Consider the following 20038-nt stretch of genomic DNA (forward strand, 5'->3'; position numbering starts at 1 on the left):
TATCACATAGAATAGAAAATTCAATTGTATTATTTTACGAAAATTCAGCTGCTGTTCAATTGCAAGTGATATTCGTAACTTCTGACCCATTTATTACAAATCAGGGCACTTTTTTAATAACATTGTTTATTGTATGCGATAAATTTTATTGCATTTGTGTGCATTGAACTTAACAACATTTCCAGTGCTTGTTATCACATCAGGCAGTGTTGAGGAAATGTGCTGATGTGTTCAGAAACGTTTCCCTGTTGTTGTTTGTGATGTTCTGTTGTCATCCTGATAGACCTGATGGAGCAGTCATGCATTCAAACAAGGGCAGATGGCTCTTTTTGAGATGTGAATTAAACAGCTCGTCGAAGTGATTCTGATGTTCTTGGAAATGAACTAACAGATGAAACTTCCGCCTAATTAACAGCATTCAGTACAGACTCTGAGAGGAGTTGAACAGCTTTGGCTGTGGAGAGAGGGGGTTTATAATAAGTCTGTGAGACTGACCTAACAGAGTCATCTGACTGCCTTGAGAACTGGAGGCATCAGTAAACAATGGTGAGAACATCACGGCCTAAAACACACACATCCTGTATACACACAACAGCTTTAACTAACATGACAATCTCATGCGTCATCATCACTGTTATATGAAATCTGTCTTCAGTTTGAACTATAAAAAAAAATAACCCAGTTCATCAGAGTGATTAGAAGTGTAGAAGTGGTCCAGTTTATGTACTGTATTAGTATGTTATACTCTTCTTTCCATTAAGATAAAGCATACGTTTTATTCAATAATAATAATAAACCTTAGTGTTATTTTAAGAATGTTTGAAAATAATACATGAAAATAAATAAATACATACATTAATTTATAACAACAACACTATAATAATAATAATAATCAAATATTATTATTATTGGAACTACTGATACTACTGAAAAAATGTTTAATTTTTTCTTGAATGTACTTTCTTTTGCTCTATTTTTCTTTGACTTCATCTTTCTTTCACTCTTTTGCGCTTTATTTTTGACCCTCTACTTTTTTTTTTTTTTTCAAGATGACAAAATACTCTCATTAAAGTTTTATTGTTATTATTATTTTCTTGCATAGGAAATATACACACAAGAAATGACATGTAGTGTGCTATTATTTTATTTAAAAAGTCAATTTCATTGTTCTGATTTTGACGGTTTCCATTCCATTACTGATATTTGTTATATCTGATAGCCGTCAGAGCACTTATTTCCAACTTGCTAAACTAACAGAGAAATTCAATTATTTATTGAAAAGTACTGATGAGGGAAAAACATATGCTGTCTCTTTCTCTCTCACATTCACCCGTTTTCCCCCTGATAAAGTTCTGAATTTCTTTTTCCAAGATGGTAAATTGATTTCCTATTCCAATTAATCTGCCGTGTTACAGTCTCAGAGAAAGAGAATGGAAATATTGATCCTTTTTGTCTATTTAACTCTCTTGCTCTTCGCCTCTTTCTGTCACGTTTTTCTGTAACTTTCAGTGCATCTTAAGTGATAAATGTATAATTTCTGTTCACTCATTAACTAGTTACAGTAGTTAACATTTGACATTAAACACAGTAAATTAAAGTCTGGTTTGACCTAAGCAGTTGTAACAACTTTGACCATCCCTGACTTTGGCCTGACTTTGCTCTCCTCATATTGATATTTTAGGATAGCTGCTGAGGAGTTCACCCCACACTCATTTGTTTGTGTACATAGCAGAATGTCTGGAGACCTTCAACCCAGATTCAGCTCAGATAGGCTGGTCTCCACCATAGCCCACAGTTTAAGCTCATTCCTGGCTGCACACATTGTTTGTACAGTAACATTGCAATTTATTGCCCAAATGCAGAAATGGCCATCTGGAGAACTAGCAACCCAGATTGTTTCCATTACAGTAGACTGCAGGTTTATGTATTAAAATGCTTCTGAAATTCTGCATATTTGGTGATGCAATAAAATGTCACAAATAATTCTGGTTCAGCACTGATAATAGTGTTTACATATCTATAAATAATAATTTGTCTTATGTATTTCTTACCAATCTTAATCAGCATTTCCCCCCACCCAAAAAGTACTTACTTAAAAAGAGGTAAATACATTTGAGAGACCAAACTGGATGTAATATTGAGTTCCACATATATCTTAATTGTTTTATATTTTATTTATTATTATTTTATATTATTGCTTTCTTGTTCAAAACATAAATCTAACACATTTAATAAGGTTTGTGATTTTATAATTATAATTTTTTTTATTATATATATATATATATATATATATGTGTGTGTGTGTGTGTGTGTAGTTCTTGTTTTTAAGGAAATTTTTTACTGTAAATTAAGACAAAAATGCTGATTGCCATATATATATATATATATATATATATATATATATATATATATATATATATGTATAGTCAAATGAAATATTATATTCCCTCTGTGGATGTTAAACTACACATGAAACAACCCAGCCGTGGTGTGATGGCTGTAGTTCAGGTCACCGGTGGCCCACCCCTCCCGTTAAAGCTCAATAAAACGTCTAATTCCTCATAAATATCCCCGACAGGAATCTGGAGGACAGGCCAGCGCCACAGCTGCTTTTGGGTGTGGAGACACAATAGCATCTCTGTGCTCGGGTGTGTGTTTGTGTGTTTTTCAGCACACATACAGCATTTCATCACAGTCAGTATAAATGTGCTTTTCACTTTTAGAGTATCAGAACAGGCTTGTGTTGACCTGCAGCACTACTGTTCTCTAACACCTGCTGTACAGGAAGTCTGCTTTACTGCAGTACAGAAAACGTATTAAATATACTGGCCGCCCTGTTTGGACTGCCAGTACATTCAGGTGAATTTTGCTCTAGAGCTACTACATCAATTAAATGAATAACTCATCCGAATATGAAAACTGTATGTAAACTGTATGTTGTAAAACCTGTATTCTTTTCTGCTTTAGAACATGAAAGGAATAATTTAGTGAGGTGCTCCTTTCCAAACAAATGGTGACCAGGGACTGTGAAACTCCAAAATTACTCATAAAACCACCATTAATGTCCATGAATATCTTTTGTGTGAGAAACAGTGACTAATATTATATATCTCTTTTTTTTTATTTTTTTTACTATATACATATTTAAATTATAAGAATGAAAATGAAGCACTTTGTCAAAATTAGGCAATTTTGGTCTGTCCCTAAATGCAAGTATCTTCTATTGAAATCTAATAAACGAGTTATATAGACTACATTTACGGTGCTTTTAATTGCATTTAATTCAGTTGCATCAGTGGGAAATGACATTGTCCTACACGTTTGGAATAGCACAAGGTGAATAAATGAAGACACTAATGAACTATGCCTTTTATCCATATCACACAATGCTTACACTCACACACACACATTTGCAGTGTCAATAGTTCCAGTCATTTGTCTGATTGGGGTCAACTCTGTGTGTGTTGATCATTTCCTCTGGTTTATCACTTGACCTCTATTTTTTTCTAGCAGGGTATCAGGTGTGTGTGACTGTGGTATAGTGGTATTCTGTATCAAAGGCTTGTCTCTTGTCTGAGGCCTCAGGCAGAACAGAACACACTGTTTGAAGTGGGTAAAGATCTACAGCACTGTAAAGAGTTCACTGAACACTCACTGCCTGTCTGCTCGCCGTCACATATCTGAACACATCTGACTTCACTTTGGGCATAATATCAACAACAGTTCAGTGGCGATACAACAGTGATTGATATATGCATACCAGTGACTACACATCAGCTGAATTCATATTAATGAGCAGAATTATACATTTACACATAAATGATTTGGTATAGGATTTACTTTGGAACAAAAAATTGTGATTACTGTTATCAATGAATGTAAGTTTTATTATCATTTTATTGCAAAAAATTATTTTTAATCAGCATTTTGTCGTTCAATAAAAAAATTACTTTCTTAAATTTATTTGAGAAAGAAATTGTTATTTTTAGTGGGTACTTTTCTATCTGCAAGTACAATCAAGGTAAATATTTATGAGATATTAAATGGTAATTTGTTTAGCAAATTTATATATTAAAATGAGTAGCTGTAGCCATTTAATATTTGTGAAATCTGTCATAAAAAAAAAAAAAAATATATATATATATATATATATATATATAGGAATCTTTTAGAATTTTTACTTGTTTCAATGGATAAAAGGAGAGATTTTCTAGTATTTGCTAACACAGTTTTTTTTAGTTTTCTAGTGATATCTATTATTTTCATACTAATATAAATATTTGTATGTGAGTGAGTATACAACTAAGATGATATTCCTTGAATTGATGTATTTTTTCTTGTACAGTTAGCTGAAATAGCTTTGAAATTATTTGTTCTCTTTTAAGCATTAATCTATCAAAATTAGAGACATTTATGCGACAGTACTATTTATGCAAATGTGGTAAAAAAAAAACACGTTTCAAACAAATCAAGTTGCTTTGATTTATTAAATAATTTTTCTGTGTTGCATCATGTTTAACAGCGCTCTTTAACTGTAATAAAACTGCTTGAACGCATGGCCTCTCGTGGCTTATTGCTTTAACACTGATCTGTGAGTGTTTGGAAGCTGTGAGCACTTAAATAACTAATGCATGTTTTGCACTGACACATCAGTTCTAGCCCGTGCCGGCCTGGTCAACTCATTTGCAAATCACTTTAGATAAAAGCTTCTGCTAAATGAACAGAAATAAATGTAAATGGACCACAAAACCAGTCATTAGGGTCAGTTTTTCAAATTTATACGTCATCTGAAAGCTTAAATAAGCTTGTATAGTGGGTTAGGATAGGACAGTGTTTGACTGAAATGAAGCATATTTGAAAATCTGGAATCTGAGTTTGCAAAAAAAAAAAAAAAATCGAAATACTGCAAAAATCGCCTTTAAAGTTGTCAAAATTAAGTCCTTTGCAATGCATATTGCTAATCAGAAATTAAGTTTGAATATATTTATGGTAGGAAATTTACAAAATATCTTCGTGGAACATAATCTTTACTTGATATCTTTAGATTTTTGGCATAAAAGAAAAATCAATAATTTAACCTATACAATGTATTTTTGGCTATTGCTACAAATATACCCGTGCTATGAATGGTTATGTGCTCCAGGGTCACAAATGCATTATTAATCACATATCACATAACCCTTCAGAATCAAAATAATATTTTGATTTGCTGCCCAAGAAACATTTCTTATTAATATATAATAAGTGTTGGAAAACAATTGTGCTGTTACATTTTTGTCCTGGATTCTTAGATGGATAGAAGGTTCGAAGGCTTTGAAATAGAACGGTTTTGTAAAAGTAAGTTAATAAAAGTATACATTTCTTTTAAAACAAATCTTACTAACCTCAGACTCTTGCTCGCTCTGTCACTTTTGTCTTACTATCTGTCTGTCTCTCTTTCCATCTTTCGGTAAGCAGTTTCTGGTCCACATGAGGTGATGAAGTCTGGCTGTGTGAGGGTGGGACTGTCAACTGCACACACTGCCTGTGTGTGTGTGTGTGTGTGTGTGTGTGTGTGTACATGAGAGCCAGAGTTCAACCTAAGCAGCAGAAACCCTCTTCAGTGAGTCGTGAGAAAGAAAGCTTGGCGCAGACACACACACACACTGCTGCTCTGTTGCCCTTTAATGTCTTAAGAATGTCTTGTGTGTTTGTCAGCTCTCTAGTGAGCTATTGTCCTGCTCTCACACAGATTTATAAACCTGATCGCTTTCTCTCTCCCTCCTTCTGTCCGTCTCTCTTCCTTTTTCACTCCCTCTCTCTCTCTGGGTGCCAGTGTGTGGTAAATATGCAATATTTTACCCTCATTTTGGTCATTAACTCCTGGAATGTGTTTTCTTGAGCCCTGCTGGGGTTTGTTCAACAAAGCAGCACAAGCTATTAGCCACTAACACACACACACACACACACACACACACACACACACACCTCGACCTGCTCTTACCAGACGAACGGTCACTCTGGAAACTCGGGCTTTGCAGTGAATAGAAAGTTTAAGGCACATGGGAAGGAATTTGATCTGGTACATTCCACAGGACCTGTGTGTGTTTTGAGTGTTTGAGGTCTTTTGAGTTTATTGTATATTTTATGGAGTTGGTGCACTGAAAACTGACAGTCTAAGTACCTGATTTGTCTTTGGACTTCTGCAGTGGAAAAGAGAGACATTATTTCCATCCTCATGCATACAGTCGGTGAACCTCTCTGAGCTTATGACTTATTTAGCACATGAACTATGAAACAGTCATTTAATACCTGGACTACACTGGCTTTGTTCAGACAGGAAGCAAATTGCACTTTTTTTTTTATTTACTGACTCAAGCCTGGTTTGTTTTGTAGTCAAAACGAAAAACCAAAATGCACATGGAATCTGATGTTTACAACCCTGATCCAAACCACATCTGTATGTGGTTTGAAATTAGATTAAAATCAGGTTTGGAAAGTATAAACGGTCAGATTGGATTTCATTTAGTTTTTTCATCATTCATGATTCCTTCAATCTGTCAAATGATTTTTCTGTCCACTGTCCACACCAATAATGTGCAAAGTGACTGCCAGCTAAACAGAATTTGTTTGCTTGTTTATTTGGCTTTTTCTCATTTTATACATTGAGATAGTGAGTCGAAGAAGGAAAGGGGATCAGGAAATGACAAGCTGAATTTACACTTAGTTTATAGCTATTACTAACCAATCAGATGTTTGCATGGGCAGAGTGATCAATGTCTCAAAAATAAAACAAAAAAACCTTGCAACATGAAAGAAAAGAAACACATTTTGAAATTACATTTTGAAGTATATGAAAGTTCTTTTAAACAAGATAGATTTACTTGAGCAAAATTAGATTTCTGTTAAAAAAAAATACAAATTTTGGGTCAAATTTTTTATTATTATTTTTTATATTTTTAAGTAGTAAGGACACATTAGTGACAGCAAATACTTTTTTATAAACATCATTATAAACATCATTATAAACAATTAAAAAAGCAAATAAATACTGTTGCATTGAACTTTGTTCATCAATGAATCCTGAACAAATAAATGAATAATGGTTTCCACTAAATGAATAAATAAATAAGCAAGCAAGCAGCACAAAAATTCAGCTTTTCCATCACAGGAATAAATTGCATTTTAAAATATATTCAAATAGAGAACAGTTATTTTAAATTATACAAATATTTCACAAAATTACTGTTTTACTGCTACTGTTTATTTATTTATTTAATTTAATTTAATTTAATTTTTAAAAACAGGTTTGGTGAACATAAGAGACTTCTTTTAAGTTAGAAAAAGTCATGCCAGTCCCACATTTTGAACAACAAAGCAACAAAGCTACAACAAAGCTTAATTAAATATTCACAGTGAACTGTAGTATTTTGAATTAAGGTTTGTCATTCTTTTTTTTTTTTAAGTGTACAGTAAATGTAAATTTGTGAGCCTTACATACATTCTAGGAAGGATGCTCAGATATTGCCATTGGCCAACATATGGTGTAATATGGTCTATTATTATTTTAAATTTTTTTGCTGTGTGAAAAAAAAACAAACAAAAAAAAACCTGTAGATCTAGATGTTCAAATGAACTTGTCTCAGTAGTGACCCTTGCAGGAACATTCCCCATTACAATATTTAACCTGGAGTCTGTCCGATCTCACTTTGGAAACATCTTCGAGCAGATGTCTGGACTTGCTGTGATCGTTGCTCTCCTAGGACGTGAATTTTGGCCATGATTGTTTGTGAACAGGAAGAGAGGGACACACACAAGTGATGATTTTAGTTGCATATTGAGCTCCCTTTACACTGCCTGTCTTATGGAGTATGTAAAGTATGAGTATACTCAAAATAACTTGTAAGGTGTTTGATCTTTAGATCTCCTGGTCTAAAAAGTGCAATTTTCATTTACTTTATTGCCAGAGGTAATGTTCTAGGTCATAATGTTCTATAGGTTCTCTATTTTGAATTTATTCCAGGTTCATATGCTGTTGATTGCCACAAACTGTTATTTGACTCTGCTTTCAGTTTGTGAAACAAAGTTTAAACGCATTTAATCAATCTTAATCTAACGTGTCAACCTCGGCTTTGTTAAAAAATGTGTTGCATTGTTTGTCATTTACAGAATTAGACAGAGAGGCTGAAATAACTTGGCCTTCAGCCAGTTAATAAACTGTAACCATGGTCACTGCAGTCTTTCATTCTTTAATTAATTCTTTATAGTGTGTCTAATTAGAGAGCTTTAGCGGGAAATGAGTCCAGAGCCCTCTCTATTTAATTCGTTTTTGACTCTGTCCGTATTGGTAGAGATCTCCGTAGGTTTGCTGACTCAGTCGCGACACTGCCAGCCAGTCCATTAACACACGCATATGTAATTAAATTATTCATTTGACTACTTTGCATGATTGCAAGGTTAATTGGTCTGTAAGGGTTTGATCTAAAATATTCGTTTTCAGAGACTTGTTTATAAGCAGTGGTTGACTTATGGACCTAATGACTACATGGAGCACAGATGAGGAAATATGCTTACATTGAAACTTGATTATTTTTGCTCATTTAATCACATTTATTTTTGGGTTGATGTCTTAAAGTTTCAAACATGTCTTCAATTTGGTCTATACTAAATCAGAGTTACATTAATGTCAAATTCTACTTTTTTGTAGCCCACTTCTACTGTTTTTTTTTTTTTTTAGTTTTGAATGAACATTTTCTACCCACTTCTGACCTTTGTCTACATGTAAAGGACCTCCAATATGGTCGCGTAGTAACATTAACCTCAATCCCATCTGGGTCATGGCACCAATGTAACCCCTCTCTCCCAGGTCCTCACCACCACACCTCGTCCTTGCTCCGAGTGGGCCTCGAACCCAGGTCTACGTCATGGGAGGCAGACGCACTAACAAGGAGACTAGTGCATTTCTTGAGATCAGGGGAATGAGGTTTACCTGCACAGCACCTACTCACTGGCCTCTATTACAAACGCACCAAATTGTATGCTGTTTCATATTTACTGGAAACCCAGTGTCTGCATTACTTCAGCAGTTTCTATAGTGCAATATGATTTCAACATGAATATCAGTGTGCACTTTCAAACTGGTTCAATTCTCAGTTGTTTGAGAAACAGCATTTTCTTTTCAACAACAGCTGTTCTTTCTGATAATTATCCATGGCTTTAATAGTCCTATAAAGAAGAATAGTCAGATCAAAATGTCACTTGTGGGTTTATATCGAGAATAAACTTAAACTTTGGAACTTTCTATTAAGAATTCTGCATAAAATGCAAGACTGCGTCATGCAAACAACCACTCTTTCTTCTCTTTCTGGTTAACAAAAGTTATTCTGTTACTCAGCTAGGAAAGACTGTGTTGTATAATTCTGTGTTGCACATTTCTTGATTGTGTGAAATCATAATCAGTTCCACTAAAATCATGTAGGCTTTCATTGAGCAGAGGAAATCCTGTTTTCCATTATATGTTTCACTATGCTGGTTGTGAGGAGGTGTGTGTGTCGGGCTGAGCAAGTGTGTATTATGTCTATTGATAATGCAGAAGGGCATGTTCTCAGTGCAGGAGTACTATGTACCTACCGATAAAATAGATAAGCAGACAGGAATAGGTTTGGCATCAGGATGCTAAAAAGCATCTCTCATCATGACCGGAAGTTTCAGATGAAACATTATGAAATGAACTTTACCTGCACACTGCACTTGCAACTTGAAATGGTTCTCAGTTAAGTTTTTTCACGTAATGTTTATAGTGTATTTTATTTCATCATTAGGTTAACAAGGTTATAGGTTTTACCAATAACAACACATGAGAAATATAGCTTCATTACACTCTCATGTGTTTTTGGAAAAGTTAGTTCAGCGGTTTGTGGCTTAGCAATTCAATTAGGCATCTCAGATTGGAAAAAACCTGAAACGGTCCGATCTAAAAATATTTATGAAATCAGTGCTTCCATATGAGGTTATTAATAAGGAACAGAAAAGGTTTGAGTTTGTGCACGTTGGTGCATTTGCAGTGTTGAAAATCTTTCCCCAGAACGCCAGTTGAGGTTACGAATCATCTTCTGTGTTTGCGTCAAACTGCACGTAGCCTTTTTTGAAAGGCGTCCATGTGCTTTGTCATGACAAAGTTAGAAAGCCAAGCTGTGAGGTTTGAACCATGTGTGTGGAGCCCTTGTCATTACTGTCCATTAATATTGTCTATATATTTATCTGTCTGTCTAGCTCCTGGCCGACCTACTATATTTATCTATAGCTTCATGTCTCTAGCTGACTCATAAGCCCTGGGCAGAGGGTGAAAGGTCACGGCGAGCGTGTGCAGCCTGCCTGCTCCTGATTGTGCTGACTCAAAGGTTAATGGGTCATGTGAGTTTGACCTTTACATTGACATTTATTTCCCCAGTGGACATCTCTGCACAAAGTGACTTTCAAGGACTTGTATATAGGGAGTGTATTGTGACATTTAGTCCTCAGCAGGTAGTGAAAAATCTAATTCTTTACCTTGCTAGGCTCAAAATCTTGTACTCAACAAGAAGGAAACTCTAAAGTAAAATGTCAGTGGAAAGATTAATATGGCAGTGGAGTGGATTTGACTGGATATAGACCTGTAGTGGGATCCAAAAGTCTGGGACCACCAGTGAAAAATGCATCTATGATGTACTTTTAATATAATTTGAGTGAATGATGTAAAATGTATTTTATTTCCAAGTTGAAACAAAAAAATTCCAGAGTTTTTGGCTCCACTGTATGTAGAGTTTGTGTGCGTAGGTTAAAAATATCTTTGCTTGTGCTATAGAAAACCAGTTTCACCCATCCTAAGGAGCAGCTCTGGCCCGAACCCAATGCTGAAGGCTTGATTTAGAAATGCCAAACTCTCTCTGTCTGCAGATATGCCTGGGCCAGACCTGTTGGTTAACCCTCTGGTTATGCTAGCTGCCTCGTAGAGAGTTAAGAAGTGAAACAACAATCCAAACAATGTCCGAAGCTGAATTTTTAGCAGCCATTACTTCAGTCTTGAGTGTAACCTGATCCTCCAGAAATTGTTCTAATATGGTGATTTGGTGCTCAAAAAAAATGTTTATTAGTCAGTGTTGAAGTTAATACTGCTTTTTTTTTTTTTTTTGAAACCATGACCTAGAATTCTTCTATAAATAAAGAGTTATATAACAGTAGAAAAATAATGTATTTAAGGTTTGTTAATGAAAATTTTAAAAAGGTAGTGTATATATAGCACTCAACTTCCAGAACTACTTCATTAATTTTCTAATTGTAAAATATTGTAATACTTATTCCAAGTAGTTGTTTTTATATCATTGTTTTTATAACAAAATATCATCATTTGTTTATTCCACTACACACTGTCACTTGTTCATATTTGGATGTACTGTATACCGATCTGACATTTGTAATCATTATTATTATGTTTTTTTTAGGAAATCCAACACATCATGCCTGGTGTGGGGCACAGGGAGTCCTGGGACGAGACAGGCAGTGGAGAGAGCAGTGGTGAATGTGATGATGAGGACGGTTGTGAAGGTTCCGGAGACTCTGTGGCATCTCCCAGTGAGTTAACAAGCAAAACTCTCACTTACATCAAGGCTTTCATGGCTAGTTTGGACTGGTTTGATGCTGTTCTGTCTGGCACGATTGTCTTACTCGTGAAACCATAGCTCCTGAAGGGTTGCTTGTACCTCTGATGAGCAATTAAACAAGCAGGTTAGCATGACCCAGTTAGCCCCTGCTGGTGGATGGCATAACTACATAATCTAGTTTAGTTCTAAATCTTGCTCAGTTGACAGTCTTTTCATTTTATTGATTAGCAATTTCATCAATCAATAAATATATCATTATTTTATTGATTTATTAGTTTAACATTGACCATTTCAAATGTTTGTGGTCATTTTTTCATTATATGTGACCCTGGTTCACAAAGCCAAGTCGCATGGGTATATTTGTAGCAATAGCTAAAAATACATAGTATGGGTCAAAACTATAGATTTTTTCTTTTATGCCAAAAACCATTAGGATATTGTAAATAATATAGTATATAAGTATATAAGTAAAGATATGTTCCATGAAGATATTTTGTAAATTTCCTTCGGTAAATACATCAAAACTAAATATTTTGATTAGTAATATTCTTTGCTAAGAACTTCATTTGGACAACTTTAAAGGTGATTTTTTTCAATATTTAGATTTTTTTGCAACCTCAGATTCCAGACTTCAAATAGTTGTATCTCGGCCAAATATTGTCCTGTCCTAACAAACCATACATCAATGGAAAGCTTATTTATTCAGATTTCAGATGCGTGAATCTCAATTTAAAAAAAGTACCAGTATGACTGGTTTTGTGATCCAGGTTCACATATCATCACAGCTCAGTATAGTTGCTAGTCATGGATTTAAGGCTGTCTGTGTTCTTGTGGTGCTATCAGCTAATCAGTGTCATTCTCTTGTGGCTTCAGAGAGATTAGTCACATGTAATTGTTTTTTAATTGACAAAAAGACCCACCCTCCTTAATTATTGTTGCCATCTCCGACAAACAATGCCGCTCTCACACTACACATCATGCTCTCACGCAGTGAAAAAAACATTGCAGAGCAAAGAAACTGACAACACACCGACAGACAAGACAGAGCAGGTTACTTTCTAGGTCTGAGGACTCTCTGCTTTCAACTTGTCATTTTTAAAGAAATTCACACAATAAATACCATTTTGTGGCTCTCTTAATGTGTTGTGACATACAGCTGTTTTGCCTCTGTTCAAGCACATGAACCGATCATTGTTTCATATTTACGTAAAGCATGAAATGAACATAAATCAACATCAAAGAGTATTTTATTTCAGCTACCAAACACACAATTTTTCAAGTTTAAGTCCACCAAATTTGATCTAACATTACTCTCCTGTCTGATTTATGGATAAGGCTAGAAGGGATACAGCTGCAGCTACTGTGCATGCACATTAACATATTTTCTCAGCCAATAATATTATGTGAAACCTATTAAAATGGTTTAAAAATGCACATGGTGCCATAGTTTCATCACTTTAGAGTGTTGCAATGACCTTCTTTTTTGCAGTAAAGGACCTGTCATAGTTTAACGAGTGGGAAGATGACATGAAGTGATATTAGCTGCAACATTTGAACATATTATTTTTTATCATTTAACGCTCAGTATTTTAACTTAAGTACTGCAAGCCATGCATACAGCGCCTGACACGGACAAATCTGGTGAACAAAACAAGCTTAGCTTATTACCGTTATTGTGGCAGCCAACAAAAGTACAGCTTTACCCCTTTGCACATTTTTATATTTAGGTATCTTTTTTACACCATTTTAACATTGATTTTTATGGGGATCAGCTGTAGCTGTCGGGCAAGATGGGGGATAGCAGCGTCGGAACATAATCCATGTTTGATTGGTCAGATCGCCTGTCAATCAAGTTCCCTGTGAACAGTGAATTAACTCCAGTAGCTGGCTCGAATATCTCTGTAAAAGATGGACGATTTCTAATAGCATATTTTTGGAATCCTGCTCCACCCGAGCAACTGCCCTTGAGATGAATGGGAATGCTGACCGATATTTTTATCCAAGTATGATCCAGGAAGTGTTCGGATTAGTAATGTTAGTGTTAGTACTTACATGGAAAATTATTTTAGGGCCAAATTGATTCCCAGAAGGAACCATGTGGACCTCACAAAAAGCGTCACGTTATGTCATCTGTATACTCAGGTGTTCAAATGACCACAGAGACCACCCAGGGGTACAGAGAGATTGAATGACCTCCTCTGACTGTCTCAAACACAGGTGCTGAGTGGTACCTGCCATTCCATCATTGCTAAAATGACCACTAAATGGCCTCTTTTTCCTGCCCAGAGCCGTAACATATGACCCAAGGCTCCACGCCTCTGTCTTTTTCTCAGTGTTCACCATAGATCTTGTCTGTGTAGCATTTCTCTTCTCTCATTTTGTAACCCAATCTTCACTCATCACTAAAACATCCCCGCTGGGCCCTCCGGCAGCCATCGTGCTCTCCCGCACCCATTTCCCCTAATCTGAAGTTAGCGCTCCAGGGTGCCACACATCAAAAACACAGGGTACAGGAAGAAGAGGGCGTCCCTTTATCACCAGCTGAAAAACATTCCAGGGTAGAAAGAGACTAGGTCAATGAGAGCAAAAGTGTTTGGGAGAAGTGACGAGATATGAAGAATGATGTCCATTCATCACTCTGAATGTCCACAGGTCCCACTTTAAAACATCTGACACCTGTAGCATTGATCGCATCTTTCAGACAGTAAGACCAGCTGTTATGGCAGTTTACTTATCAGATTTGTGCCTCAAACATACTGTCTGTGCCTTCAACGTCAAAAATGGCAGTTAGAAACAATCATCTGAAATTTTTTACTTTTTTAACCTTTTTGAACATCACCTTTCAGCATTAAACCTGCCATAATAGATGTAATAGAACACTGCAGTAATGGTATATTTTTCTAGGACAACCCAGAAGTTTGTATCACCCAGGTTCCCTCAATAAAAAACCCAATTGGATTTTTCCATTGGATTTTGGATTACTGCAGAAAATAAGCTCTGTAACCAATAAATATTTATGATACATGTTTTTTTTCCAACATGTTCTCACTTCCAACTCGATACAACTTGGCGTCCTATTTTAACGCTCAGGATACCCCTTAAGTGTCACTTTTCGATGGGTACTCCATTGCTTTCAATTGTGTTCCTTATGTATCAGATCAAGGCACATTTAATTTGTAAAAAATAAAAACTATTTAATATACATCTATACTTTCATAGATATTTTCGAGCACCTATCCTCAACTCATCATAAACCTAACCGACAAATGAAAGTACAGTCTTGGATATTTATTGCAAAAAAGGAAAAAAAGCAGTATAAAAGTATTACAAACAAGTGTTGTTACATTTCAAGTCTCCTGAACCTATGCAATATTAAGGCGAAGGTCAGATTAAAACGTTTAATAGCTGAAAATGATCCCTCTCAGTCATTCAAAAGATACTCCCAAACTTTAGCATGACACAGTCTTTCACAAGACACACAAGAGCCTGGCATTTCACAACCAAAGCTGACGGATAGCTCCCAGTGTTCCCACAGGGTCCGAGCTTCATGGTGGATGGAGATGGTGATCACGTCTGTTCCTCTCTCAAACCAATAGTTTTGCCTCGAAAGACTTTGAATATTTATATTTTTTTGTAAAAAGTAAATTGTGACTGTAGTTGTATCTGCCTTTTATATCCTGAATTGTATCTTGACGAATGGTTAGGTGTTAAATAATTAGATTTATTATTAAAAATGTGTAGATGTTGTTATAGTTATCATCTTTAGTTTGAATCTTTAGTGTCAGAGAAAGGGATGTAAATTGTGTATATATACAGATTATAATGTTACTAACATAGTAAGTGGGTCTCAGGGAGAAAAATAATTTGATTAAAAATGTATGTGACACTTAGAGAACAATTAGAAGGCAAATATGTCAAGTAGAAAAACTGCTGTAGTGTCTAGTGCAACAGAACAACTGCAGTAGCAAACAAGTGCTCAAGGGCGTAAAGAGTGAGAGAGAAGAGGTCAACGGGATTAGACCTCCTGTCCTGGAAATGTTTTTTGGTACTGCAGCTACTGCATCTGTTTTTATGCAAGACAAAGCCAACTTCTGCTCTCTCTTGCTTTCCATTTCCCTCTTGGTTTGCTCTTTCGCTCCGTTTCTGGTTGCACATGCCAGGCCAAACACATGCCCAGTTTTGCCACGGTGCTTAATGATAAATATGTAAACGGAGCGAACAGAAACAGAATGTTCCAGAACCCACCAAGCTCTATCTGCTTTCATGAGAAGAGCACATACATGTATTTCTTTATTGATTTACCTCAGAAGTAAATCGACATGGGGGGCGGTGGGCTTCATGTTGAAGGTGTCTTTTGTTTGAGCACCTGGTCATAATACTCAAGTGAACTAGCTGACCAAAATAAATAAGATGTCTGTTTTTCCTCCAGCTGTCTTCTGGAGGAAGATTCTCGGGGTTAGATGTTATGATAGGTGCTCTGGTTTTGTTGTGTGTCAGCAGAAGGTGTTTTTTTTTTATTATGTTGAGACATCTTGATGTGCAGATGTGTTGAAGATGTTTGAGAATTTCAACTCTGAGACTCTGAGGGAGCAATGAATTATGTATTTAGGTGACTTTAGTGGTTAACAACATCATATATCAAACATTAGTGCATTATATTTATATTTTATATATATATATATATATATATATATATATATATATATATATATATATATATATATATATATATATATATATATATATATATATATATATATATATATATATATATAGGTAGATATATATATATATATATATATATAGGTAGATATCTTTTTCATTACCCACAGCATGTAATGGAACTATATTATGTATTTCATTAACATTTCACTATATCTGAATGTTTCTCCTAGAATTTCTTTGATAGAAACAACTGAGACACATTATCTGGTCTTCAAAGAAATGAGAGTTCATATCTCTGAGGCTATAAAAGTAACAATAACTATAGTAACATCCACACCAAGGCATTTATCAATCTGTTTATTGTAAGCTCATGTAATTGTCATCTAGCATCTTAAATGCTTAAACTCTTTAAAGCAGGATGAATTATGATCATCCGTTTATTATCAGCTGAAAAAAAAATCATTTTGAAAGCAGTTTCAATCCGTGCCATTATTGTTATAGCTGTGATGTGGATTCTGCTATTCTTTTAAATTTAGAATGAATTATAAAACTATATCTATATCATTATAGTTATTGTCCTTGGTGTGAACGGGTTTCGATGCTTTGGTCAAATCTGAGTACAGTTAGAGACTGTTTTGTAGTTTGCTGAGGTAGTTGAAGAAGCTCTTTTTTTTCAGGACAGAAAGATTTAAAATTAAAGTGATAGTTCACCCCAAAATGAAAATTCTGTCATTTATTACTCACCCTCATGTTGTTCCAAACTTGTAAGACCTGCATTATTCTTTGGGACAAAAATTATTATATATATATATTTTTTTATGAAATCGGAGAATTTCAGCAACGGAACTACTATGTTCAAGGCCCAGAAAGGTAGTAAGGACATTAGTCGCGTTTCCACTGTCAGGCCAAAAGTGGGCAAGCTAGTGCGTGCCAGGGCCAGTCGCGTTTCCACTGTCCTTTCCGGTGCTTGATCGTCCCTCGTCAGTGCTTCCTCAGATAAACTGAAACAGACTAGACTGAATAAGCAGTCTAAGTTCATAACGCTTTATTTCTGTGTGACTAATTTAAAATCCTGATAAATTAATTTATTATGATGAATGTTATGTGATCAATGATCAATCACTTATGATAGTAAAACTTCGATGCATTTGAATTTAAATATTTAACAAAGCATACAAACAAAGGCCGTTTTTATCATATTCATTGTGTGATTGTGCTAATTCCAGTTACTTATTTCTTATTCGTTTTTTGATAACTTCTCTTTGTTGGTGAAATGATGGAGTTTCTGAGAGGCGGGTAAAGGGCGGTTTTCAGTAAAGTGCAGCGGGGCTTCTGGCCTGACGGTTGGAACGCAGCACTATTTTGGCCGCGGTGCTCCAGGTCCGAAGCGGTTAGCCCTGCCCGGCCCGTTTAAAGCGTTGCCTCGCACTGGCCCGACACTGGAAAAGTGGCTATTGTTAAAATAGTCCATATGGCATCAATGGTTCAGTACAGTAGTGTTTTTTGTTTTTCTGTGCACACAAAAATATTCTTTTTATGGTTGAACCACTGATGTCACGTGGTTTATTTTAACAATATCCTTACTACCTTTCTGGGCCTTTATTGTAGTAGTTCTGTTGCTCTCTATACAGGTTCAGAAAGCTCTCGGATTTAATAAAAAATATCTTAATTTGTGTTCTAAAGATGAACAGAAGTCTTATGGGTTTGGATGAGGGTAGGTAATTTGAGTGAATTTCCAATTTTGGGATAAAAGCTATCCTTTTAACTCTATATATACAATCTTATTTTTGACTATAAGAAACAAGTGTGATATCAAATAGGTTTTATTTATCCTGGTGTTTTTTCTTTCAAAAATAAGACTCCTGCAGTAGCAGTTGTTTGGAGTCCGAGTCTGGGATCACACATGAACTGTGATCGACCACTGATGCTGTTTATCAACACAGCTGCATTTTAACAGCAGTCACATCATCTGTGATATTTCCCTCCCCTCTTTAAGACACCATGTCCCGTTCCGTCACGTTCACGCCATTCAAGTTCCATGAATCCCGTTTTCTTGCAGGGGTCAATATTTCACGAGATGGTCTCTCACCTGACCCCTGAGGCTGTTCCCTGTGGTGCCGTCCTCATGACGATAAGGCATTTCAATTGATGGAGGAATAGTTGGACAAGGCCATGGCACTAGCCCCACGGGCACAGTGTGATTAAACACTTTAACCTCTGACCCCAGCGCTACTAATTCATTTGCAGATGTGTTCCACATTGTGGGTGTCAGAACAGGAGCTGAACATTTGGATCATTAAGTCACATCTCACTGTTTGATATGAGCAGGGTCTAGAGGTTACGCCCTGAGCTCTATTTTATCATTGGATTTGGCTGACACTGCAAACACAGACACCATCTTATTTTTTCTTGTCCTGTAATGTTCAGGCTTAAAAGAAGCAGATATTCATGGCAGTACCACATGCCCTGTATCATAACAAGGCCAAATAGCCGTTCTGCTACATTTATCAGAATTGCCATGGTTTTACAGTGATACCATCTTCCTGCTCCTTGGAAGTACACTTTAAAGTCAGCATGAACTCTAAATTGACCTGTAGATTGTTTTCAGCACATGTTCCAGGTCTTATTTCAAGCATTTAAACAGTTTTCACACTGAAAAAAACAAACAAAACATGTTAACAACTTATTTATTTTATTTGTTTAGTTAACAGGGATATTGTTCATTAATTTTGAACTATTGAAAAATATCATTTGAAATATTGATTCCAATGTTATTAATATAAAATATAAAATAGATGTGTAATATTAAAATAATAAATTTAAATCAATGTTATTAATATTTATTTAAAATAATTATATTATATAATTTAAAGTAGAAAAAGGTTTGATTATTAAACATATTTAAATTACCATAGCAGTATAATTAAAACATAATTATTAGCATATATAATAATAATAATACATGTAATATAATAAATGTTATTAATTTTCAAATAAAATGCTGTTGTAATATTAATATTTAAAACAGTTTTAACAATATTAACAACTATTTTAAGATATTTGCTACCATTTATATTAATATTAACATATTTCTTACTATTTATATTAATATCAAAGTTGCTAACATTTCTAAATGACTAAAGTAAAATAAGTGTTAAATTAATAAAAAATTTTGTTAATTGTTACCATAGTAATACTTTGAGATGAGGCAAAAACATACAATATTTGGTTCACATGGCACTATGCCTCCATTGTGAAATTAATTGGCAACTTTTAATGATCCAGTCAATTCCTGTTAAAATCTTTTTATTTTATTTGTATTTATTTTTTTCTAGTTGGACATCCTATTACACTTGGAAACATGATGCATTACAGAAGCAAAATAGGTTGTGAAAGCTGTTCATCCTGCGTTTATTGTCTAACCATATAACTTTTTCCTAAATTAATATCTTTTTTGGTCCTGCAAACATTCCCATAAAACAATTCAAGGCCGAAACATAAGAGTCTTCTGAAATAGTTGTGTTTATCAATACAAAATCACACCCATAACCAACCCCTGAATTTAGAGTTGATAGCTTAACCCCAGACCTGAACCTGAATGAAAGGAAAAGCTGTTGTCTTTCTTGGGTTAAGCACGTTAAGCGTGTGGATACAGTGATGAGAACATGTCAGGCAGCACCTAGTGTTGTGACTGTGTGGTGTTCTCCGTGATTCTTAGTGAAATCCCAGCAGAACACATTGCTCTTTCTATTTAC

At 35.1% G+C, this 20038-nt stretch overlaps 1 protein-coding gene across 2 annotated transcripts in view; it reads left to right on the forward strand.

Moving 5' to 3' along the window:
- gpc5c (glypican 5c) overlaps positions 1-20038 on the forward strand; it is a 115524-nt gene that overhangs the window by 76290 nt on the left and 19196 nt on the right. For both annotated transcript variants that reach the window (XM_052549692.1, XM_052549693.1), the window contains one exon: positions 11460-11589. In XM_052549692.1, the coding sequence (XP_052405652.1) occupies positions 11460-11589 (130 nt within the window). The remainder of the gene's footprint in view (positions 1-11459; positions 11590-20038) is intronic.

The sequence above is a fragment of the Carassius gibelio genome, chromosome B2 (genome assembly GCF_023724105.1).
Source record: "Carassius gibelio isolate Cgi1373 ecotype wild population from Czech Republic chromosome B2, carGib1.2-hapl.c, whole genome shotgun sequence".
Classification (NCBI taxonomy): domain Eukaryota; kingdom Metazoa; phylum Chordata; class Actinopteri; order Cypriniformes; family Cyprinidae; genus Carassius; species Carassius gibelio.